Raw genomic sequence first — 23,976 nt, 5'->3', positions numbered from 1 at the left:
CCACGGCCCGTGTGCCTCGCCGAGGAGGAGGAAATTTTAGAGGCCGTCAAATGTGATGATTACGATTATGGAGAAAATTGGACCCAGCCAGAAAGAACCACCACTCATAATCTGATGGGATTTATGGCTTTTTGGGGAGAACGGAAAATGCCTTGATGCTTATGATTCGTCGATGCGCTCGAAAAGTCATAAGCTTTTGTTTTTCGGGTCAGGGCGTTTTTAAAGTCTTCTCTCGGATTTCGAACAGTTGTGGGTAGGATTCGCCTTATTCTCCAGTGTTTTATGATTCTTACAGTTCTTCTCAAAACGCAAATTCTGATCCCAATCTATTTTTTAGAACTAGAATGATTCCCAAACAAACAAAGCAGCAGCTTCTTTAGTACGTCTTATTTACCGGATCTGGAATCATGTCTAAACAGCCTTTGTAATCTGCGCTTCTTCAGTCCGTCTTGTTTACCGGAACAAGGTTTCATTTCAAAATAAACGAAGCAGCAATCTTTCTTATCTGCGCTTCTTCAGTCCGTCTTGTTCACCGGAACTGGCATCATTTCAAAACAAACAAATCAGCCTTTGTTATCTGCGCTTCTTCAGTTCGTCTTATTTACCGGAGCTGGTATCATTTCAAAACAAACAAAGCAGAAGCCTTGCTTATCAACGCTTCTTCAGCCCGTCTTATTTACCGGAACTGGTATCATTTCAAAGCAAACAAATCAGCAGCCTTTGTAATCTGCGCTTCTCGAGTCCGTCTTATTTACCGGAACTAGTATCAATTGAAAATAAAAAAAAAAGCAGTAGCCTTTGTAATCAGAGCTTCTTCAGTTCGTCTTATTCACCGGAACAGGAATCTTCACCGGAACAGGAATCAATTCTGCATGCTTTGGGCAATTCGCAACTGATGATTGCCAAACAATAGAATAGTGATGATGATGACAGTATAAATGTTTACGTCATCACACGGTTCAGCGAGACTACTCAAATTAGGTTCGTGGTAACACAACAGTGTTTCCAGATATTCTGGGTAGAACTATCATTTTACTCATTGAGTACTTTCCCGGTCAGGGAATCTAAGTGTGCCAAACAATAGAATAGTGATGATGATGACAGTATAAATGTTTACGTCATCACACGGTTCAGCGAGACTACTCAAATTAGGTTCGTGGTAACACAACAGTGTTTCCAGATATTCTGGGTAGAACTATCATTTTACTCATTGAGTACTTTCCCGGTCAGGGAATCTAAGTGTGAATAGTGACAAATAAGTTATCGCTAATGATACAAGTAATATTGTATTGAGTGGACGAAGAATGAGAATAAAGATAAACTCTATTCCACCTCTAAAACCTGCGTTATCAACAATATTATTTATTATTCTGTACATTCTTCATCTCATCTCCACATAATCTATTTCAACTCCTGCTACAAAAGATTCCCAACCCAGATCCTTCTAGATTCAGACTGTTCTACAGCAATATCGCTCCTTAAATTTTTAGGAACTCCTGAAAACAACCCTTTCAAAATTTCTCGGCATGGAGGTTTTTTCACTTTCGTGGTGCGAAATTCGATCGTGACTTTCAATTAACAATAAGTCTCTTAAAAAGAACACTCGTGATCAGCTTCTGCATCATTGAAGAGCCAAACAACGGTTAGCTGGTACCGTCAGATGTTTTTTTCAGGAATTTTGGTCCTGACGACTGATTCTTCTCTGTTTATACTAAAGTGTGCATTAGGATGGTCCAAAAAAGGAATATGTTCGCGATTTCAAACCTCGGGAATTCAAATTGTTCCTACGTCTAGAAGAAGGCCTTTTGCCAATTTTGAGCTCAATCGGTCAACTTTGAGCAAGGTGTCGCTCGATGACGCTCAAGTCCTTACAGGGATTTCCTTTGATTCGTTCAAGCATTTGTCTTAATGCATTTATCTTAAAATTCCTGATTCCACCAAAAGTATACAAACTTGTTAACAGAAGAGCTACAATTAAGACGATTCCAAAATCTGCAATAAACATTGAAATATAGTTTTAATCAAAACTTGGTAAGGAGTAGCTTCGTAGTTTACTAAGTAAAAAATAGAAATTCTGCTTAAGTAAAATAACCGGAAGATTTGAGGTCCTTCTTCTGACGAGTCCCAGAATTAGTAGTACCGTAGTAACGTTTAATCACAAAATTTTCAGTTTAATCTAGAACCATTTCAAGTTTCTAGACTTTTTTTTTGATTGGAGGTCAACTTACTCATCCTTGGGGACAGTTTAGCGAACGTGTTACGGGTACAACCACACAAAAAAAATTGAAATCTTAAGTTAACATGCTTCTTTCTAGTGATTCGAGAATCGATAAAAATATGAAAAAGTTAGTCAGAAGTTTATTTGGTTCTTAGATTGCTCGAAATTCATCCACATCATAATTCAAAGCAATTCATAGCAAAAATTGGAATTTTGTGACTTCTTCACTTAGCGAAACTTGAATAAGTTTTAAACGAAAAATTTTAGCAGTACATCTTCTGCTGTAAAATTACACTTTATAAAACTTCGCATCATGAATCCTACACTGAAAAAATGAAACTAAAAACTTAAAATCGATTTGAAGAAAATGGCCTTCTCAAAATTCGATGCCTTTTTATTGGGAAAAAATGAAAAACGAAAAACAAATGCATAACGATAAAATGAAATTTGGATTTAATTTTTTTCACGAAAATTCATAATATTGTTGAATTAAAAAATCATACATAGAAATAGGGAGTCCAAAACAGCCCAAACAAATTTGAAGTTTAAAACTTGCATTATGAATAAAATTTTAAAAAAATATATAAGAGACACATGTTCAATACTTTTTCAAGATCTGAAAATTTTATTATGATAAAGTGTTGAAAAAAATGGGCTTTTTTTTATTAAACCAGTGCGTCCTCTAAACGTAGTTTTTTTTTGTGTCGCCAACATATATACAGTGAGCGAAATAAGAATAGCACCACTATGTGTTTTGCTTGTTAAAATATGAATGATTGAAAATTACGAAAATTTTCTTCCACAGTTTGTTCTGAATTGCTTAACGGATAAATCAAGCATAAGTTTACTTTTTTTGGACGTAGCAATTGGCGTTGAGGACCAAAAATGTGGAAAAGGGGTGCGAAATAAGAATAGAACCACTTGAGTTTTTCAACAAAAACAAGATTATTTAAAAAAATTTATTGTGTAAAAGTGAATAATAATGCTTTTACGAATTATTTGAATAAATAACTGCATTTTAAGGAGTTTTCCAGAATTCCAAAGGTTTTCATAGGTTTTAATTAGGGGGTTTTAAGAGATGCTCCTCTAGCGTTAAGGAATTTGATATTTGAGCTGTAATTCTTTACCAAACTACTTATTTTCTTCATTAATATTCATAAGTATGATTCAAAATGATGAAACATAGATTTGAGGCTGAGTTTGAATCCAAAAAGTAGGTTGGAATTCAAAAATACTAATGTTTTTAATAGTCAAACACTATTTCTCTAGATTTAAGTCATAGATGGCAGCACTATCTTGCCATTTAACACTCAAGTGGTTCTATTCTTATTTCGCACCCCTTTTCCACATTTTTGGTCCTCAACGCCAATTGCTACGTCCAAAAAAAGTAAACTTATGCTTGATTTATCCGTTAAGCAATTCAGAACAAACTGTGGAAGAAAATTTTCGTAATTTTCAATTATTCATATTTTAACAAGCAAAAAACATAGTGGTGCTATTTTTATTTCGCTCACTGTATTACAGTTTGTTTCCTACACCCCAAGCTATCATTTGAAGTTTCAGCCCGCAGAATCCCAGACATAGTGCAATTTTGAGGCCACCCTACTGTACAGTCTTTCAGTCAACCTTCTCAGCTGCTACACCCATAAATCAGACTCTACTCCAATAATGAACTCCATTGAAGGTGAAATTATCGGTATAAGATTCTATGCCGGGCCGGCATTAACAAGCTTTCTAAAAACTGTGTTGTATTTTTGTCATTTTTGTCATTTTTGTCATTTTTGTCATTTTTGTCATTTTTGTCATTTTTGTCATTTTTGTCATTTTTGTCATTTTTGTCATTTTTGTCATTTTTGTCATTTTTGTCATTTTTGTCATTTTTGTCATTTTTGTCATTTTTGTCATTTTTGTCATTTTTGTCATTTTTGTCATTTTTGTCATTTTTGTCATTTTTGTCATTTTTGTCATTTTTGTCATTTGTCCAAAAAGTATTGATTCTTTTTTTTTGAAACCCTACACTGAGAAAAATTCATTTTTAAAACTAAAACTTAATTTCCCAAAAAAAACCGTCCCAGAATTTGATGAAATTTTTTTCTAAGCCGGGAAGTATCAAAGCCTTCAAGTCGTAAACATATTGCAATTTGTGCATATTAGAAGGAAAATAGTTTTTCCAACAATAACTTTTTCATGGTTTTTATGAAAATCATGTTTTATTTATTTTTTCAGTGTAAATTTCCAACCTTTAGTTCAAAAACTGCATCGTTGAATTGGTTGTACTGATTTAGGATAAATAAGAGCTTCGATTGTAATAATTGATGGCAAAAGTAAGTAGAAATCCTACACTGAAAAAATTAAACTAAAAACTTAAAATCGATTTGAAAAAAAATGGCCTTCTCAGAATTTGATGCCTTTTTTTGAAAAAAAATGAAAAACGAAAAACAAATTATTTGGGTGTATAACGATAAAATGTAATTAGAAGCAGATCCTTATATCCTCATATTTAAAGTCTTTAGATACAAACAATTTTCTTTCAAAAAAAATTACACCAAAGCAACAAACTATTAGTTTTGAGTTACAATTATACAGTTAAAAAGATATTTTACTTCAGTATGGACTTGAAAAAGTTTTTGTTAGAAAAAACTTTTTTTGTATGTATGGACAACTTGTAGGCATTGTTAGACAAAAAATTCTGAGATGGTGTTTTTTGGGAAATTGAGTTTTAGTTTTAAAAATGCATTTTTCTCAGTGTACGATTTTTTAAAAAAAATTGTCAATATTTTCTAAAAATTCAGTCATTTTTCTAAAACTCTCCCGTAGGCCGCATTTGTATAGGAATTGTTATTTCAAAAATTTTCATAAGAAATCGGCCTGAAAAGTTTGGCTCTTTTCAAATGTTAGTCTAGATCAGGAATGTACAACGAGCGGCCCGCGGGCCGCATGGGGCCCTAAAGATGTTCTTGTGCGGCCCGCGACGCTTTTTTTCAATTTATTTTTTTTTAACTTTTTTCCTTGATAGATTGCAAATTATAATAAAATACTAGTCCATACTAAATCTTTGAAAAAATATATGTCAGTAACATGATCAAGTATGCATTTGACTGACAATCATTCCAATTGTTAACTTTTTTTTTTTAAACGTTTTGAACATTTATTGTGTTCTTTTCAAAGAAACGGTGTAACATTATTAATTTTCTAAAAATATTATTGGTTATATTTTCATATTACATGTTTTCCTTCTATACAATCAGCACTTTCAAATTCACAATACATTAAACTTGGATGGCAGAACAAACAAAAAATTGAAAGAGTAGATATGATAACAGGAATTTCTAAGTCCATTGCTCAAATACTGGCAAAAAAACCATTAACAAAATGACTATTTTCGTTCTTGAATATAAAGGGTTCTCGGCATGATCGACATGAGATTCCTATCGACATGATTCGACATGAGTTTTCGACAAAAATAATATCTGAGATTCTGAAAAAGTTTGGGAAGACTATTTTTTTAAAATTTCATACAGAAATCATGTCAAACATCGCTAAATTGAGTCATTTCACTTTGAAATTAGCAATCCACATTATAAAAGTTGGATTAACTTTAGAAATCCTATCCCAGTGATATCTTGATTCAAATTAAAATTTAGAATGTAATTTTTAATTAAATGTGTTTAGAAATCTGAAAAATAATGCTTTTTTCTGAATCTGTAAAATTTAAATTAGCAAAATATGATTTTTTTTCTGGGATTAAAACAACCATGCTAAACATCTCCATGCAATAAACTTCTACGAAACTTCAAATTAAAAAACAGTTTTTTCATCGTTTGTTAGAAATGATATTTTTTAAGTAAAATATAATTAATTTAAATTTTAATAAATTAAAATAAAAGGAAAGCAAATGGTGGCTATTACAAAAGGTAAAAATATGGATAAGCTTTCGATACAATGTAAAACACTTCGAAAGGCGATAAAGTAACTTATTGTTGTTTTGTCAGCCGCTCATGTTATTGATGGTGGTTTTTCTAAGGGAAATTAGCGGGTAAGTTTACCTAGGGTTCGAGAAATCAAGATTAAGAACTGGAACTTTACCTAAATTTGCTTAAAAATCAGTGGATTTGAGTATTCCTTTGTAATTTCGACAACTTTTCTCAACATCTAATCTCAAACGGAGTTTCAAGTAAAAAAACAGGGGTTTCATCATTTGTAGAGAAAAAAATAAAGATTTAAATTACAGACAAATTTTGAAATACGTTTTAAAAAGGAATTTTGGCCAATAATTTTTTAAAAAGATTAAAAATGTTACGCTTAAAAGAAAATAAAAATATGATTTTTTTTATAACTTATCACCGTGGTATTGCTCCAGAAGACTTTGAAATGATTTTTCTTCAGAACACGGTTCAAATTTGTTATGAATTTTTCAAAGGCCTCGAAAAATTTTTATTTTCGATTAAAAAAAATATCACATGATGCCATTTTTTGGAAAAATAAATGTTTGCAAAAAAGTTAAAATCAATCACGAAATTGAATTATTTCGAAATTTTCATAAAAACCAACTAGAACTAAGTTATTTACCTGGTCAATTTCAGCTGGTATTGTCCGTTTTGTGTAAAAAAAGGATTTAACTTTCCTTCAAACTTTTCAGATAAATAATGCATGACTTCTGGTTTCTTTCCTTTTTTAGTGTTTATTCGTCGACAGTTTGTTACTGTAATAGAATGACGTTTAATTCGAATATTTTTCGAACACTACCCATGCCGATTTTAAAATTTTTAATAAGGGATAATTTGAGTACGACCCGCTGGAAAGATTATAAATTCTAGTTGGCCCGTAGGTTCAAAAGGTTGCTCACCTCTGATCTAGATCTTTTTTTGGGGGAACTAAGTATACCAAGTGCCTAACTACGTGAGAATATACAAACACAAAGTTTTATTCGATTATGAGAAGGTAATACGAGATACCGTGTCGAGTTGGCGCGAAATCCGTCAGTATAGAAAACCTAGAAGGTCCCCAAATGTTTATGAATGTATATATTTAAGTGTTGAAAAATGTTTGTTTAGTGAAGTACTGATGGTGGCGCATCTTGCCTGCTCTGTCATTTTGTACCAAGTTCCCCTACGTGTAATCAACATACGCTTAAAGTGGAATTCACCTACACTCAAAATGATATGACATGAATTTTATATGCAAAAGCGATGTGAATCATTGTTATCTTGAAGTCTCAAACAATTCATCAATCTCGAGTGGGCTTGTGATATGATCACAGTTGTACCGGATAAGTTTTCAATGACTGTCCGCCAACTGCATCGTTGATATAAGTTGCGAATGACAGATGTTTAAACGACTCTTTAGTTAATCGAAACAAAAAGAAAATCAATCCCGAGTCCACAAAATATACTATAGGCTCAATATGAATCATCAACCAATAAAACATGAATGTTATGAGAAAAGTTGTTCTGAAAAGAATCAATTTGACGTTAGAAATGATTTGAAAATTTAGAAAACTATTCAATCACTCTTTCCGAATTAGAATCGGTGTTTATGTGCAATAAACACAAATAGCCCATAAATAATGAGCAACATAATTCCCTTTCGATGCAATCAGGAATGATTTCGAACAATCTAGCAGATGTTATGATCAAAAACAGCGTAAAATCAATGTTCTTATCCCCACTCCTCTAGGAGAGATAAAAAAAATCATGAACAAAATGCAGCTCAAAGGTTGTCGAGGAAGACGAGAGAACGATCAAATCGATCAACGACCCGATAAGTTATGGTCAAACAGATTGACCTATCGCGCTGGCCGAGGGGTTTCGTTTCGAGTTTGATTAAGGTTCTTCGAGGATTCATCACCGCATCTTGATCATCATCATCACATCTTTCAGTCCATCAACAACAACAACGCCAAGAAGATTTCGGCTGGCTGGCCTTCCTTCGATCGTCAATCGGTGTAACTTTGACGGACTCTCGTGGACTGAGATCGATCCGATCGGATTCAGACCGCTTTAAGCTATAAGCTACAAGCTATAAGGAGAACGTGCGCGCCCATTTGTTTGGTCATATCCATTTCTTCGGTAATAAAAGTTAATTTATTTTCGTTTCCCCCCACACCATCTCAACGCAACGTTTCCCCAATCCATATTTTTATTTATCCTGCTCTCGTGCCATCATTGAAGTCTCTTTAGAGAGATAAATTAGGGAAGAAAAAAAAGGCATCTCGGAAATTTGGATGCCTACCACCCCTTTGCCGCGTCTTATTTTTCTCGCGTCTTCCTTCCTTTATTTTGAGCGAGCGAGGGGCAAAATCAACTTCACACAATCAATTTGAATTACGACACACTTCACCCTTCAATCCCGGAGCCTAATTCTTTTGTTCGGGTGTTGTTCTCTATCAAATATTTGGCTTTTTGATTGGAAAATCTAAAGTACCTGGGCCCAGTCTGGAAGAAGGAAGAGTCAGGGGAAGGTCGAGGCGTTGATTTGATGAGACCTATTTTTCACAAATTTGTCTAATCGGAGCTGAGTGTTAGCCCTAGCTCATTGACCTTTTTTTTGTTTGGTCATCAATCTTTCGTTAAATATCCCTGGGAATGCGCTGGCGGGTTATGGAATTCAGTTTTATGCTTAGCAGCTAAAAATAAGAATCCCCGGTGATCTTAGTTACTCCAAGTTTCTCAGTTCTTGAAGTTCACATAATAGAACTATTTAAAATATTCAGATAACATATTTTCAAATGACAAAAATGACAAAAATGACAAAAATGACAAAAATGACAAAATTGACAAAAATGACAGAAATGACAAAACTTGTCAAAATTGTCGAAATTGTCAAAATTGTTGAAATTGTCAAAATTGTCAAAACTGTCAAAATTGTCAAAATTGTCAAAATTGTCGAAATTGTCAAAATTGTCAAAATTGTCAAAATTGTCAAAATTGTCAAAATTGTCAAAATTGTCAAAATTGTCAAAATTGTCAAAATTGTCAAAATTGTCAAAATTGTCAAAATTGTCAAAATTGTCAAAATTGTCAAAATTGTCAAAATTGTCAAAATTGTCAAAATTGTCAAAATTGTCAAAATTGTCAAAATTGTCAAAATTGTCAAAATTGTCAAAATTGTCAAAATTGTCAAAATTGTCAAAATTGTCAAAATTGTCAAAATTGTCAAAATTGTCAAAATTGTCAAATTGTCAAATTGTCAAATTGTCAAAATTGTCAAAATTGTCAAAATTGTCAAAATTGTCAAAATTGTCAAAATTGTCAAAATTGTCAAATTTTCAAAATTGTCAAAATAGTCAAAATTGTCAAAATTGTCAAAATTGTCAAAATTGTCAAAATTGTCAAAATTGTCAAAATTGTCAAAATTGTCAAAATTGTCAAAATTGTCAAAATTGTCAAAATTGTCAAAATTGTCAAAATTGTCAAAATTGTCAAAATTGTCAAAATTGTCAAAATTGTCAAAATTGTCAAAATTGTCAAAATTGTCAAAATTGTCAAAATTGTCAAAATTGTCAAAATTGTCAAAATTGTCAAAATTGTCAAAATTGTCAAAATTGTCAAAATTGTCAAAATTGTCAAAATTGTCAAAATTGTCAAAATTGTCAAAATTGTCAAAATTGTCAAAATTGTCAAAATTGTCAAAATTGTCAAAATTGTCAAAATTGTCAAAATTGTCAAAATTGTCAAAATTGTCAAAATTGTCAAAATTGTCAAAATTGTCAAAATTGTCAAAATTGTCAAAATTGTCAAAATTGTCAAAATTGTCAAAATTGTCAAAATTGTCAAAAGCTGTCAAAATTGTCAAAATTGTCAAAATTGTCAAAATTGTCAAAATTGTCAAAATTGTCAAAATTGTCAAAATTGTCAAAATTGTCAAAATTGTCAAAATTGTCAAAATTGTCAAAATTATCTAAATTGTCAAAATTGTCAAAATTGTCAAAATTGTCAAAATTGTCGAAATTGTCAAAATTGTCAAAATTGTCAAAATTGTCAAAATTGTCAAAATTGTCAAAATTGTCAAAATTGTCAAAATTGTCAAAATTGTCAAAATTGTCAAAATTGTCAAAATTGTCAAAATTGTCAAAATTGTCAAAATTGTCAAAATTGTCAAAATTGTCAAAATTGTCAAAATTGTCAAAATTGTCAAAATTGTCAAAATTGTCAAAATTGTCAAAATTGTCAAAATTGTCAAAATTGTCAAAATTTTCAAAATTTTCAAAATTTTCAAAATTGTCAAAATTGTCAAAATTGTCAAAATTGTCAAAATTGTCAAAATTGTCAAAATTGTCAAAATTGTCAAATTTGTCAAAATCGTCAAAATTGTCAAAATTGTCAAAATTGTGAAAATTGACAAAATTGTGAAAATTGTCAAAATTGTCAAAATTGTCAAAATTGTCAAAATTGTCAAAATTGTCAAAATTGTCAAAATTGTCAAAATTGTCAAAATTGTCAAAACTGTCAAAATTGTCAAAATTGTCGGCTTTGTAAAAATTGTCAAAATTGTCAAAATTGTCAAAATTGTCAAAATTGTCAAAATTGTCAAAATTGTCAAAATTGTCACAATTGTCAAAATTGTGAAAATTGTCAAAATTGTCAAAATTGTCAAAATTGTCAAAATTGTCAAAATTGTCAAAATTGTCAAAATTGGCAAAATTGTCAAAATTGTCAAAAATGTTCAAATTTGTTAAAATTGACAAAATTGTCAAAATTGTCAAAATTGTCAAAATTGTCAAAATTGTCAAAATTGTCAAAATTGTCAAAATTGTCAAATTTTCAAAATTGTCAAAATTGTCAAAATTGTCAAAATTGTCAAAATTGTCAAAATTGTCAAAATTGTCAAAATTGTCAAAATTGTCAAAATTGTCAAAATTGTCAAAATTGTCAAAATTGTCAAAATTGTCAAAATTGTCAAAATTGTCAAAATTGTCAAAATTGTCAAAATTGTCAAAATTGTCAAAATTGTCAAAATTGTCAAAATTGTCAAAATTGTCAAAATTGTCAAAATTGTCAAAATTGTCAAAATTGTCAAAATTGTCAAAATTGTCAAAATTGTCAAAATTGTCAAAATTGTCAAAATTGTCAAAATTGTCAAAATTGTCAAAATTGTAAAAGCTGTCAAAATTGTCAAAATTGTCAAAATTGTCAAAATTGTCAAAATTGTCAAAATTGTCAAAATTGTCAAAATTGTCAAAATTGTCAAAATTGTCAAAATTATCTAAATTGTCAAAATTGTCAAAATTGTCAAAATTGTCAAAATTGTCAAAATTGTCAAAATTGTCGAAATTGTCAAAATTGTCAAAATTGTCAAAATTGTCAAAATTGTCAAAATTGTCAAAATTGTCAAAATTGTCAAAATTGTCAAAATTGTCAAAATTGTCAAAGTTGTCAAAATTGTCAAAATTGTCAAAATTGTCAAAATTGTCAAAATTGTCAAAATTGTCAAAATTGTCAAAATTGTCAAAATTGTCAAAATTGTCAAAATTGTCAAAATTGTCAAAATTTTCAAAATTTTCAAAATTGTCAAAATTGTCAAAATTGTCAAAATTGTCAAAATTGTCAAAATTGTCAAATTTGTCAAAATCGTCAAAATTGTCAAAATTGTCAAAATTGTGAAAATTGACAAAATTGTGAAAATTGTCAAAATTGTCAAAATTGTCAAAATTGTTAAAATTGTCAAAATTGTCAAAATTGTCAAAATTGTCAAAATTGTCAAAATTGTCAAAATTGTCAAAACTGTCAAAATTGTCAAAATTGTCGGCTTTGTAAAAATTGTCAAAATTGTCAAAATTGTCAAAATTGTCAAAATTGTCAAAATTGTCAAAATTGTCAAAATTGTCAAAATTGTCAAAATTGTCAAAATTGTCAAAATTGTCAAAATTGTCAAAATTGTCAAAATTGTCAAAATTGTCAAAATTGTCAAAATTGTCAAAATTGTCAAAATTGTCAAAATTGTCAAAATTGTCAAAATTGTCAAAATTGTCAAAATTGTCAAAATTGTCAAAATTGTCAAAATTGTCAAAATTGCCGAAATTGTCAAAATTGCCGAAATTGTCAAAATTGCCGAAATTGTCAAAATTGTCAAAATTGTCAAAATTGTCAAAATTGTCAAAATTGTCAAAATTGTCAAAATTGTCAAAATTGTCAAAATTGTCAAAATTGTCAAAACTGTCAAAATTGTCAAAATTGTCAAAATTGTCAAAATTGTCAAAATTGTCAAAATTGTCAAAATTGTCAAAATTGTCAAAATTGTCAAAATTGTCAAAATTGTCAAAATTGTCAAAATTGTCAAAATTGTCAAAATTGTCAAAATTGTCAAAATTGTCAAAATTGTCAAAATTGTCAAAATTGTCAAAATTGTCAAAATTGTCAAAATTGTCAAAATTGTCAAAATTGTCAAAATTGTCAAAATTGTCAAAATTGTCAAAATTGTCAAAATTGTCAAAATTGTCAAAATTGTCAAAATTGTCAAAATTGTCAAAATTGTCAAAATTGTCAAAATTGTACAAATTGTCAAAATTTTCAAAATTGTCAAAATTGTCAAAATTGTCAAAATTGTCAAAATTTTCAAAATTGTCAAAATTGTCAAAATTGTCAAAATTGTCAAAATTGTCAAAATTGTCAAAATTGTCAAAATTGTCAAAATTGTCAAAATTGTCAAAATTGTCAAAATTGTCAAAATTGTCAAAATTGGCAAAATTGTCAAAATTGTCAAAAATGTTCAAATTTGTTAAAATTGACAAAATTGTCAAAATTGTCAAAATTGTCAAAATTGTCAAAATTGTCAAAATTGTCAAAATTGTCAAAATTGTCAAAATTGTCAAAATTGTCAAAATTGTCAAAATTGTCAAAATTGTCAAAATTGTCAAAATTGTCAAAATTGTCAAAATTGTCAAAATTGTCATAGTTGTTAAAATTGTCAATATTGTTAAAATTGTCAAAATTGTGTAAAATTTTATCTTTTCTTTGTCATTTTTGTGTCAAAACTCTCAGTCAGGGCAGATTACGTTCAACATTTTTTCTTAAAATTAGAGGTATATTTTTTTAATTTTTTCTCACCTGCTGAAACTGCGCCATCAGGCGAATGACCAGCCACCGAACCAGTGGTGGATCCTCCTCCACTCGGAAAGATGGTATTCTTACACAATCGGGAAAACATGCTGCTGGCAGCTTAATTGGCTAGTGTTGGCCTCTCTCGAAGACAATTCTCACTCAATTCATGAAAAACTTATTTCAATAAATTAAATCTCCCTGGGGCAAAACAATTGAAATGAACTGACAATACAGTAGCACTTGTTCTCACTCAGGTTTGGACACCTTAAAAGACTTGGGCGATTTGGGATGTTGATTTTTTACACCTTTTAGGACAGGAACAATATAACTTGATACAACCAACATAGTGATAAACTTCGTAATTGCACTTCACAACTCTTGCTTCTTTGGACTTTCTAGGTTGTTGATTCGGTTGATTCAAATGATAAAATTTGCTCTTCAGAAACACAGCACACTTTGACAGTTGAATTTCACAAACCCCCAGTAATCTCAGTGATAAAAATAGTGGATATTGCACTCGCGTAATACAGCACCTGGTTACTGCGATTCGTTATTCCATACTGCACTGTTATGTTTTGGAAGACAGTAAACTTAGCCCGGTAAACCCTTTCTTATTGGTATAAAAAACACCTTTAAATAAAAGGCGACAGTCAACCGGAAGTATCGTCTCTAGTTTCCTGAAGGTGACGGACGGACGGACGGATGTCGAGAACAACACCGGCGATTGCGTCTTCGAGAAAGTCTGCAAAACACACGGCTTGACACACCCACCCGGTTCAAGAAAGAGAGTCGTCCCCTTTTTTGTTCTTCGCAAAGAATCGAAACACAAACCCGAGTATAGCACAACATACCGGTTAAAATTGAATTAACAAATGACTGACTAACTAAAATCGGTAGTACCCCAACCGGAGAGACCCGCTCCAAGAGCCACCGGTAAGTCCGGATACCGACCGAGAGTGTGGAAGCACATGTGTGTTGTTGCCTTAGTATGTGGGCACCTACTCATACCTAGTATACAACAGTTCTTTTTTTTTGCATTAGGACAATTTCGGGGGGAAAGCGCGCACCGTTTTCGTTCCGGGCTTCCGACGATGACGCCGCGATCATTTTGCCGGTTGTTGTGAAAAGGGAGGGGCGCTGGCCGGACCCATAGGAACGTGACGGGCGCTTTGATTTTTCCCCCCTTCTCGTTTCGTCTTTGCTAGCTCGGTGTATCGTATATCTCGAGGTGGATTAATATCTGCTACTTACTTACTACGGTGAGATGGCACAACATCGGAACCATTTCTGCCGTCCTCCCGTCCGCCGCGGCGTAGGTGAGTTCGGTATTGTACTTACATACTTATGTATTCTAGAGCCGATACCGCGCGCAGGTGTCTGGTGGGCTTGCACATGATGCCTATTAAGGTATCCTCTTTAGGGTGATTCACTAGACCGCTACCTCCCTACTGAAAGGAAAGAGGGATACCAAAGATTCAGGGAAATATTCCCATGAAAAATGTGGTTCCATTTGCTCGATTTTTATTCAGGTATACGTATACTAGACTGCCCCAAATTAGTATGGGAAATTTCAAGCTTATGAAATGTTATGCGCTGCAGGCTTAAATTGATCCAAGGTCTAGTGCAAAGTCTCATGCCAAATTTGGGCCAGATCGGATCACGGGAAGGGGTCGCTCAACGAGCCTAAAGTTTGTATGGGATTTTAAGACATTTTGTTCGGGAGGAACATAAAAATCCAGCTTTCCACGAATAACTTTGGTCCCCTTCGGCCGATTACTTTTGAGAACAGTTTTTCTTTAAGCCTAAACTATGGTAAATATTTCATCCCAAAACTGCATTTCAATTCGACTTATAATGAAAAAGTTATTAGGCTTCCAAAATGGGGTAACTTTTTTCAGGGTGATATTCATCACTGTTAATGCTGCGTCAAAATGCTCGGAGCAGTATCTCGTTGAGCGACCCCTCTCGTGATCCAATCTGGTCCAAATTTGGCATGAGACCTTGCCCTAGGCTTAGGATCAATTTAAGCCTGCAGCGCATAACATTTCATAAGCTTGAAATTTCCCATACTTATGTGGGGCAGTCTAGTATACGTATACCTGAATAAAAATGTCGGGTTCCGGGCTTGTGATATAGCTTAGTTGGCAAGTCTGTTGTCTCCTGAGCCGATGTTCGCGAGTTCCAGCCCAAGAGTGAACATCGAAGACAGTTGTACCGGATAAGTTTTTCAATAACGATTCGCCAACTGCAACGTTGATAAAGTCGCGAATGCCGTTAAGGTAAAGGACTATAATCGAAACAAAACAAAAATGTCGGGTAATTTGGGTCACTCTAAGGTATAAACAAATTTATATTGAAGCCTCCCTCTCCCTTTCCTATTTCTTCATTGGAAGGACAGGGGGGTCTCAAATAATCATAAAACATTCTTCTACCCAAATAAACTCTCATGACAAATTTGGTTGCATTTGTTCGATAAGTTATGCAATTAATTGTAAGGAAACTCACCTCCCTTCTTTATATCTCTCCGCCAGAAGGAGGAAGGGGTGTCAAATATTCATTGAAACATTTCTCGTACCCTAATATAGGGTTGCTATCCGTCCCACAAAAGCGGGACATGTCCCGCTTTTTTGTTGAATGTCCCGCCGTCCCGCTGTACGTAGTTTTCTTAAAAAACTTTTAAAAAGTTCACTGACTTCCGCAGCAAAAAATCAAACTTTAGTATCAATTTCAATTCATTGGTACAACAAGGAAAATTTGTAAAATACGTCTTTTTTCTCTAAATAAGCAGAATTTTTACAGTTTATATAAGACAATACTGAATAACTCTAAAATTACAGTAAGATTATGATTCAGTTAAGTGTTCTTGGACCACGTTCAACCAATGTAATGTAAATTTTAACTTAATTACTTGCTTCCAAATGATTACAGTAGGTATCAGCATTTTTTGGTGCTAATGTTTTAATTATTGTCTTAGGATGATTTTGGCGTCCTGAAATCGAATCATTTGTCCGATTTTGTCTATAAGCTTTTGTTTTAGTTACATGGCGACAATCCTTTGAATATCCTCCATCTTATCAAGGATTTGGATTTTGTTTAGATATTCTATTTTCAAACATACATCGCTTTAAAAAGATTAAATTCTACATTTTTTCGAAATTTTAAAACGATAACATTTCTGACACTGCTGAAAAAAGTGAATATTTGATAATATAGATTTTAACTTATTTGAGAATTTTGTTGAAGACTGCAAAATGATTGGACTTATTGTTTAAGAAATATCTAAGATTTAATTTGGGTAAATATTATAGAATTGGGAGAAATAAACAATAAGAAAACTTATATAACTTTTTTCTGTGAAGTAAAAATTACTCGCCGTCTTTGAGAAAGCTGATCATTGATTTGAAATTTCAATTTCCAAACCTTTATAATGTTCTACAGTTTTGCCAAAAAAGTGCACAAATTGATTAAATGAGTTTTTAGCTATTTTCAAAGTTATCTCGAAAACAAGAGCTGTTAAAAAAAACTAATTGCATATCTTAGTTAAATTCGCCTTTTATCAACTAAACAACTTTTTTCGACCTAATGGTCCGAAATATACAATGGCTCGAGTTTTCGAATTTTTAAAACAAGTTTGAAATGATTTGTTCAAATATTTTTACGTGGTATTAAATTCGCCCTTCACATATAGGACTTGAAATTTTCTCTCTCTAATAACGTAGTAATTCGCGTGCCTTGCAAAAAAAACCGTGTAAATAGAAGCCGTGTTAGAGAAACACAGCTAAATAAATGCGCGTAAAAAACCTTAGTGTACTTTCTTGGAATAGCTTTGACTGATGGTGAAAGTATAAGTTTGGCTATTCAATTAAGCTTATTTTTTAGGAATTTTTTGAATGTCCCGCTTTTTTCGGCTGTGTCCCGCTTTTTTCGGAAAATGTCCCGCTTTTTTTCTGAAAGTATCTGGCAAGCCTACCCTAATACCATCCCGTGCCAGATTTGGTTCCATTTGCTTGATTAGCTTTACAGTTTAAAAAAAAAATATATAGAAAACATACCTCCCCCGTACCTATTTCTTTACTGAAAAGAGGAAGGGGTCTCAAATAATCATAGAAATATGTTTTGCATCCAAACACCCTTCCATGCGAAATTCGATACCATTTGCTTGATTCATTCTCAAGTTCAGCAAGCATTTGTCTAATATTTTGGGAGGGCCCCTCGCTCTTCTTGTGAAGAAAATTTATAAAAAATATTTAAAAACTTTTATTTATGCGTCGAAAACGAAATTTTTGGAGCAAGTTTATTAAAAATAATCATGAAAGGTTTTTTGGAAGCCTAAAATCTGCTGATCTGCTCGATGAAAAAAAAATGTTTTGATGTGTTTTACTTCTTGATTTTTGTGAGTTATACGTAGATTTTGACCAAACTTGCGAGGATATTGCCCGGCTTTTTTACCAGGTTTTTACATAAAATATCCCGGATTGTTCTGGTCCGGATACCAGCTGAAAAAAATCGACAACTTTAACTTAAATGCAGCAAAGCTATTAGACTTTATAATAAATCTGTTGAAAAACGCAGGTTTCAGTGGTGGAATAGAGTTATCTTTATTCATGTTTCGTCTGTTAGGTCATTAGAATACAACTATATTAATTAGCGATAGCTAATTGTCACTTTCCACTTCTTATAATCCCTAACCGGGAAAGTACTCATTTCTCAATGAGTACTTTGGTATTCCTACCCAGAATATCTGGCAACACTGTTGTGTTACCACAAACCTATGTTGAGTTGTTTGGCTTCACAGTGTGATGATGTAAACATTTGTACCGTGTTTACCATTATCAGCTGTCATCATCAATCATCAACGCTATTGTTTCAATTGCGAATTGACTCAAAGCATGCGGAACCAAACATACTGTTTTGGTTTCGCCGACGGAGCGGCAGATTTCCCCTGCCGAAACCGTAAGTATCAACAAAATCTAATCATAAAAAAGTTTTTAAGGACTTTTTTATACGGATTCAACTAAAGATAACCTGTTCTAACACATCGACTTTTTTTGAAAATATTGAAAAACTAAGCTATACAATAAAACTAATAGCATAAAAATCGGTTACACGGAATAAAGAAAATTTTCTCGAAAAAATATTTTGCGAACAGCTTTTAAAATTTGAAATAAAAGTCTCCGGCCTTCTTAATCTCACTTGCTTGGATTAATTCGTTATGTCATACACATTGTCGAATATAAATAAATACTTTTTTGTAGAGAAATGAATCCAACTGTAAGTTGAAATTTCAGGGACTAGACAATTTTCATCTTGTCTAGTCCCTGAAATTTCAACTTGTTGAACTTGTTGAAAAACATGCGAACAAAATTTGCCTTGTCTCCCGGTAGGAATTGAACCCACACCTTGCGCCTCTCCGGGGCCCATGTATTAACATTCTACTACAGGAGACAACCTGGCGTATGAAAGTTATACTGGTCGAGTGTCGATGTTTATCGGAATGAAGGGAATTATTTTCCCATGTGATCATCATCATTTTCGTAGTCTATTTCTATTCCCATCATTTCAACTTACGGTAGTTGGACTCAAATTTGGACATTACATTTTAAGCACGGCAAGATTTGCATTGCCTTCTCATATACTGCACGGGTTGTCAGTTATGGTGAGAAATGATGCGTTTTCCGTATTTGGATATCCAACCAAATTCGGTGTTTTTTTTTTTTCTATTTTTAATGGGAATAGAAATAGACTACGAAAATGATGATGATCACATGGGAAAATAATTCCCTTCATTCCGATAGACATCGACACTCAACCAGTATAACTTTCATAGGCCAGGTTGTCTCCTGTAGTTACATGGGCCCCAAGATGTGGGTTCAAATCCTACCGGGAGACAAGGCAAATTTTTTTCGCACGTTTTTCAACATTAATTTTCATCTTGTCTAGTCCCTGACTGAATGTTTGAGTCAAGACCCATCTCTGGGTCACAGTTTAAAAATAATAAATAAATACAGTAAACCTATTCTAACTCCATTTAAAATCTTTACTATTCCTGTGTGAAACGAAATTGCCATAAAAGAGGAGCGTGCCGCGTACGATGAACTTGAAAATCCTCTGAAGCTCTTTATAATGGTTTAAGACAAAATTTCTAAAAATCAATTGGTTAGATTGCATTTCGATTCGTTTTTTTTATTCTGTTGATTGTGAATAATCGAGATTTTAATTTGTATTCAAACTTTTTGAATACCCTACGTATAGCTAAATATAGGTAAAATTCCGTTTCGAGTGAATACATTTTTTACCTTTTTCAGAAGTTTATTAAAACAAATCATAGTATAAGATTAGGTCTCTGTTTTCCGAATTTGAGTTCATTGACTGTTATCATACAGATTTTAAATCATGAACTTTTAAGTTATCAGAGACGAAAAAGTGCAAAACCCCGTTGAAAACATAATTTGTCTGAATACTTCCTGATTGGCAGCTAAAGAACTATCGCAACAGCAAACTTAAATACTGCAACACTGTCATCAAGGAAGACACTGTCTAATGAAAGGATCATGGCCAGCATGGTTCCCAAACCAGCAGCTTTACAAATTAGCACCAACAAAACCGATCTTTACTATGACCAATAGAAAATGAGAAAATCTACCATCAAGGTTCAAAATCACTTTTCCTGATGTTATCATGATATAAAAACCTTTTGATTCATTCCGGCATGTAGTTTGCAGATTGCAGATAAAAATATTAATAAACAATCACTCGATGTGTCTACATTCGTTCTCAACTTCTCTCTCCAGGTGAGATCTGAATCGGGAGCATACCTTTCGCGATATAAGCCTCTGATATTGAATTCCACACTTCAGAGATGGAAGCCTTCATAGAATCGAAAATTGAGTGAGAGGATCCACGGCCTTTGCTTGAACATACATACACCCATATAAAATATTCGAGGGGGCTCATATCCGGACCTCTCGGAGGCCAAAGATCCTTCAACCATAACTTCATATTCTCCTCCAACCAGGTTTGGGTCCGTTTCGAGATATGGCATCGCATGAGCTTCATTTTGTTGGATGTAGATGACCGCACTGGTCAATATCTCCTCTGTGTTCATCTTGCCGATATACACAGTAAACTGAAATCGCCGAGTTCGTTAATTTATTTTACCGAACTAGTTCTGTAATTAGAAAAATTCCGGTGATTTTTTAATACGACGTTTTTTTTTTTCTACCGAACTCCTTTGAATGATTTTTGAGTTACCGGTGATCGTTCATTTGTTTGTCAAAAAACTCCATACTGTCATTGGGTTAAAACCACCGCAAACATGTAAATGTTTGCTGACAACATAAACAAAAGTGTCCTACTCACTGGTGCAATCTATTTTTCTTCTTCACGCGATGGAAAGCTGTAATTTAAAGTGGCTGGAACCAGTTGATAATTTTAACTTTCTTGTTTTTCGTAACTGACCGAGTCTTCAAAGCACCATTTCGGTTGGCGTCAATTCTAAATTACTTGCGATTGTCGGCGTAGTAATGAACGTAGTATATTACATTGAACATGATAAGTGGTTCGTTATTCAAAATCGACAGCAGTGTGTCGGAAACTGGCGGTTCCAGGCAGACTTTGGTCAAAATTCATGAAGATCAAGGTAAATAAAATCAAATTAAAAAAGGCCAAGAGCTTTAAAATTTTCGTTTTATTTTTTAGTTTTTTGAATGGTGAGAAAATCTTCTAAATTTCTCTGAGAAACAAATCTTTAAAAAAAAAACAACTATTTCGATCAAAATCAAAGGCTGCTAACAACAATTAATGTAGTTCGGTTAAATTACCGAAACTTTTACAGTTTTTCGGTAGAAATTTCCGGAATTTCGATTCTATTTACCGGTATTTCGGTAATTATAACAGAAACTTCGGTAAAATCTACTGGTTGTTCGGTAAATATTACCGAACTTTTGCAGCTTTACGGTTAATTTGTTTCCGGTAAAAGTTGCAGATATCTCGGTAATAATTAGAGGTGTTTCGGTAATAATAACAAATAATTCGGTAATTATAAAAGGTTTTTCAGTAAACACTACCGGATTGTTCGGTATTATCACGAGCTGTCATATTGACAACTATCAATATCTTAACAGATGATTGCAGCCGAGTTTTGGTAATTGTTTTACCGAAAAAGGTCCGCTATATTTGACAGCTATCACTTCTCTGTCATGAAAAAAAAATACCGAAAGGATTACCGAGTTGCACATGTTGGGATTCCGGTAAAAAAATTACCGAGTTCGGTAATTTTTGTTTACTGTGTAGCCTCTGTACTACTGGTTTGTTTACGTCAATTGACAGATGAAGGTTAGAGTTAATACACACACAAAAAAAGTCATAAAAAATCGTCAAAAATAACCCGAAACCGACAGCCAATATTTTTTGCATGTTTTTGAGGCCACAAACCCTCTAGTCCAAGAAAACCAATAAGATATCTTAAAATCTTAAATATCTTAAAAAGTAAATCGGTATTTTCAAACGTTATTTGAGTATAAGTTGTTTGTTTTTATTTAATGTTTACATCCCTGAACCACCCTAAACCACATTGAGCATAATCGCGTTTCAGTGATCTACCAGTATCTTCGTACCATACCATGGGATGATGATGGTTGTAGGTATCGTATCGTAGAGGTACAGTACATACCTAGTAGGTATCCCGATCAGGAGAGCATATCAAAATAATAACTCAAACGTATCTCATCAAGATATTTACATCTGATTCAGTTATAATTTAGTACTCCAAATTATCGATTTTTAGTTTCTCCAATCTGAATTATATCTTATTCTGATTGACAGACTTGAATGGGGTTGAGCTCATTTTCAATGATAAAGTTTTTTTTTCGGATTGTCCTAAAATAAAATGATTATATCTTATTTTGATATACGTACAACTTTTTATGAAACACGGACATCGAAGTCAACGGCCCAAACCGTTCATTAATAAGTTTCGCTCAACAGATTCATAAAATTGGATCCAATTTTTGGGAAACCAAAAATGGGGCATGGTTTTAGCAAATAATGTGGTTTATTGACATTCCACTAGAAAAATTTTCTCGAAGCACTCATATCTTGATAAGTTATAATTTTGATAGGTTTTGTCCTGCCAATATCAAATTATCTTATCTGAACGAGATATAATTTTGAAAGGAGCTTATCTAAAATTGATATAATTTAGCTATGATCGCATAGATTTTTTGATATAGTTTGAGATATTTTAACATCCTACGAGTACTGAAGAATAACTCATTTAGATAGGAAAAAAATAGTATCAAAATATCTCATCTTGATATAATTTAGTTTTTCCCTCCTGATCGGGATACCTACTAACCACAATTAGAAACTGTATGCGGGTGGATGTTATGATGATGGATTCTGGTCATGTTTTACCGACCGCGAACAGGAAAAATATGTGTGTGCTCTACTCCAGATGAAGCTGTTTTGCCATTGCACATACTTTGAACTTTGTATGGAGACTTTAAAGTGAGTGAATTTGTAGGCATTTATCGTGAAGTTTTTAAAAACATTTGTTTTGTTGAAACACAAACTAAGGTGTATCAAATGTTATAGAAAATATTTTATTGTTTTGTTTAATTCTTGACTATTTTTTTCGAATCTGTTATAATTCTTATTTTTTCAAATATTTTTTACGTTATTTTACCATTTAATGTTCCAAAAATTTAGCCTCTGTTAATTACAATTTAAGTATTTGGATGAGTTTGTATGTGTGTTAAACACAAATAAAACCGAAAACAATAACCCAATTTGGCAGGAGAAGCCGCTGCTGCTTGCTAGTTCACCCAACCATATCCGCATAATGTGCTCTTCTTCAGCCTTTGGCTTTGCTGAGTAGAAACCTAAACGATATCGCACACACATTCCAAAACAACGCGAGTGAGATGGAAAGGAAAAATTATTGCGAAGGGATTGAAGAAAAAAGAACCAAAATAGAGGATCAGAAAAATACATTAACTTTCCGAAGTTGATATGTGAGTGCAACTCATAACAACAACAGTTTGAAAACAACAAAAAAATGGTTAAAAATGTTCGGTTGTCAGTACAACCAAAGGAATGATTCAATCAAAGTGAAAAACAGTTGGTGAATAAAAAGTGGTCGGTAGGGCGAAGAAAACAAAAGCAACCATTACAAAAACGTCGAATGTTGTGCATTCGGAATAAGTCAGATGAAGAAAGTGCATCTCCTGAACACAGCGAGAAACAATGTTGAGGATGTTAATTACTGAACAGCATCATTAACAACCTTAGAGGGGTTTCCAATGCAATTTTTTGCCCGGGTTTGTTGTTTTTCTTTCGAAACGATTCAAGTGAAAATTTTTGTTTTTCTTAGCTTTTAGAGCGAAATTTATGTAACAATGCTACAAGAGAATTTAATTTTTCTGTTAGGCAGGATTGTTAAAATTTATTTTTGCAATTTCAGTGATTGAGCGAAATTTCGAAGGGACCCGAAAGAAGGCGGAAAATTCATCGCCCATAAAACACCCTCAGCAGACTGAGTTCAACCTTACTGAAATTTAGCCAAAATTTCAACAATTGAACGGGGCGGCGGCGCGTAATCTTCTTTGAATGGACCCAGACAGGAGAAGCAACTTCAACACATAGGAGAGAAAGGGCGGCCGAATATCATTAAATCTGGATTTAGCATTAAATTATTTATAATTTCATTGTTAGGTATAT

General features: G+C 32.7%; 1 protein-coding gene across 1 annotated transcript in view; it reads right to left on the bottom strand.

Annotated features, from left to right (window-relative positions):
• Positions 1-14,135, bottom strand: part of LOC129751277 (uncharacterized) — a 163,013-nt gene extending 148,878 nt beyond the window's left edge. The window contains exon 1 of the mRNA XM_055746677.1: positions 13,264-14,135. Within this exon, the coding sequence (XP_055602652.1) occupies positions 13,264-13,363 (100 nt within the window). The 5' untranslated portion in view covers positions 13,364-14,135. The remainder of the gene's footprint in view (positions 1-13,263) is intronic.
• Positions 14,136-23,976: the final 9,841 nt, after the last annotated feature.

This window comes from Uranotaenia lowii, chromosome 3 (genome assembly GCF_029784155.1).
Source record: "Uranotaenia lowii strain MFRU-FL chromosome 3, ASM2978415v1, whole genome shotgun sequence".
Classification (NCBI taxonomy): domain Eukaryota; kingdom Metazoa; phylum Arthropoda; class Insecta; order Diptera; family Culicidae; genus Uranotaenia; species Uranotaenia lowii.
Note: the sequence above shows the minus strand (reverse complement) of the source record. Positions and strands in the feature narration are given on the sequence as shown.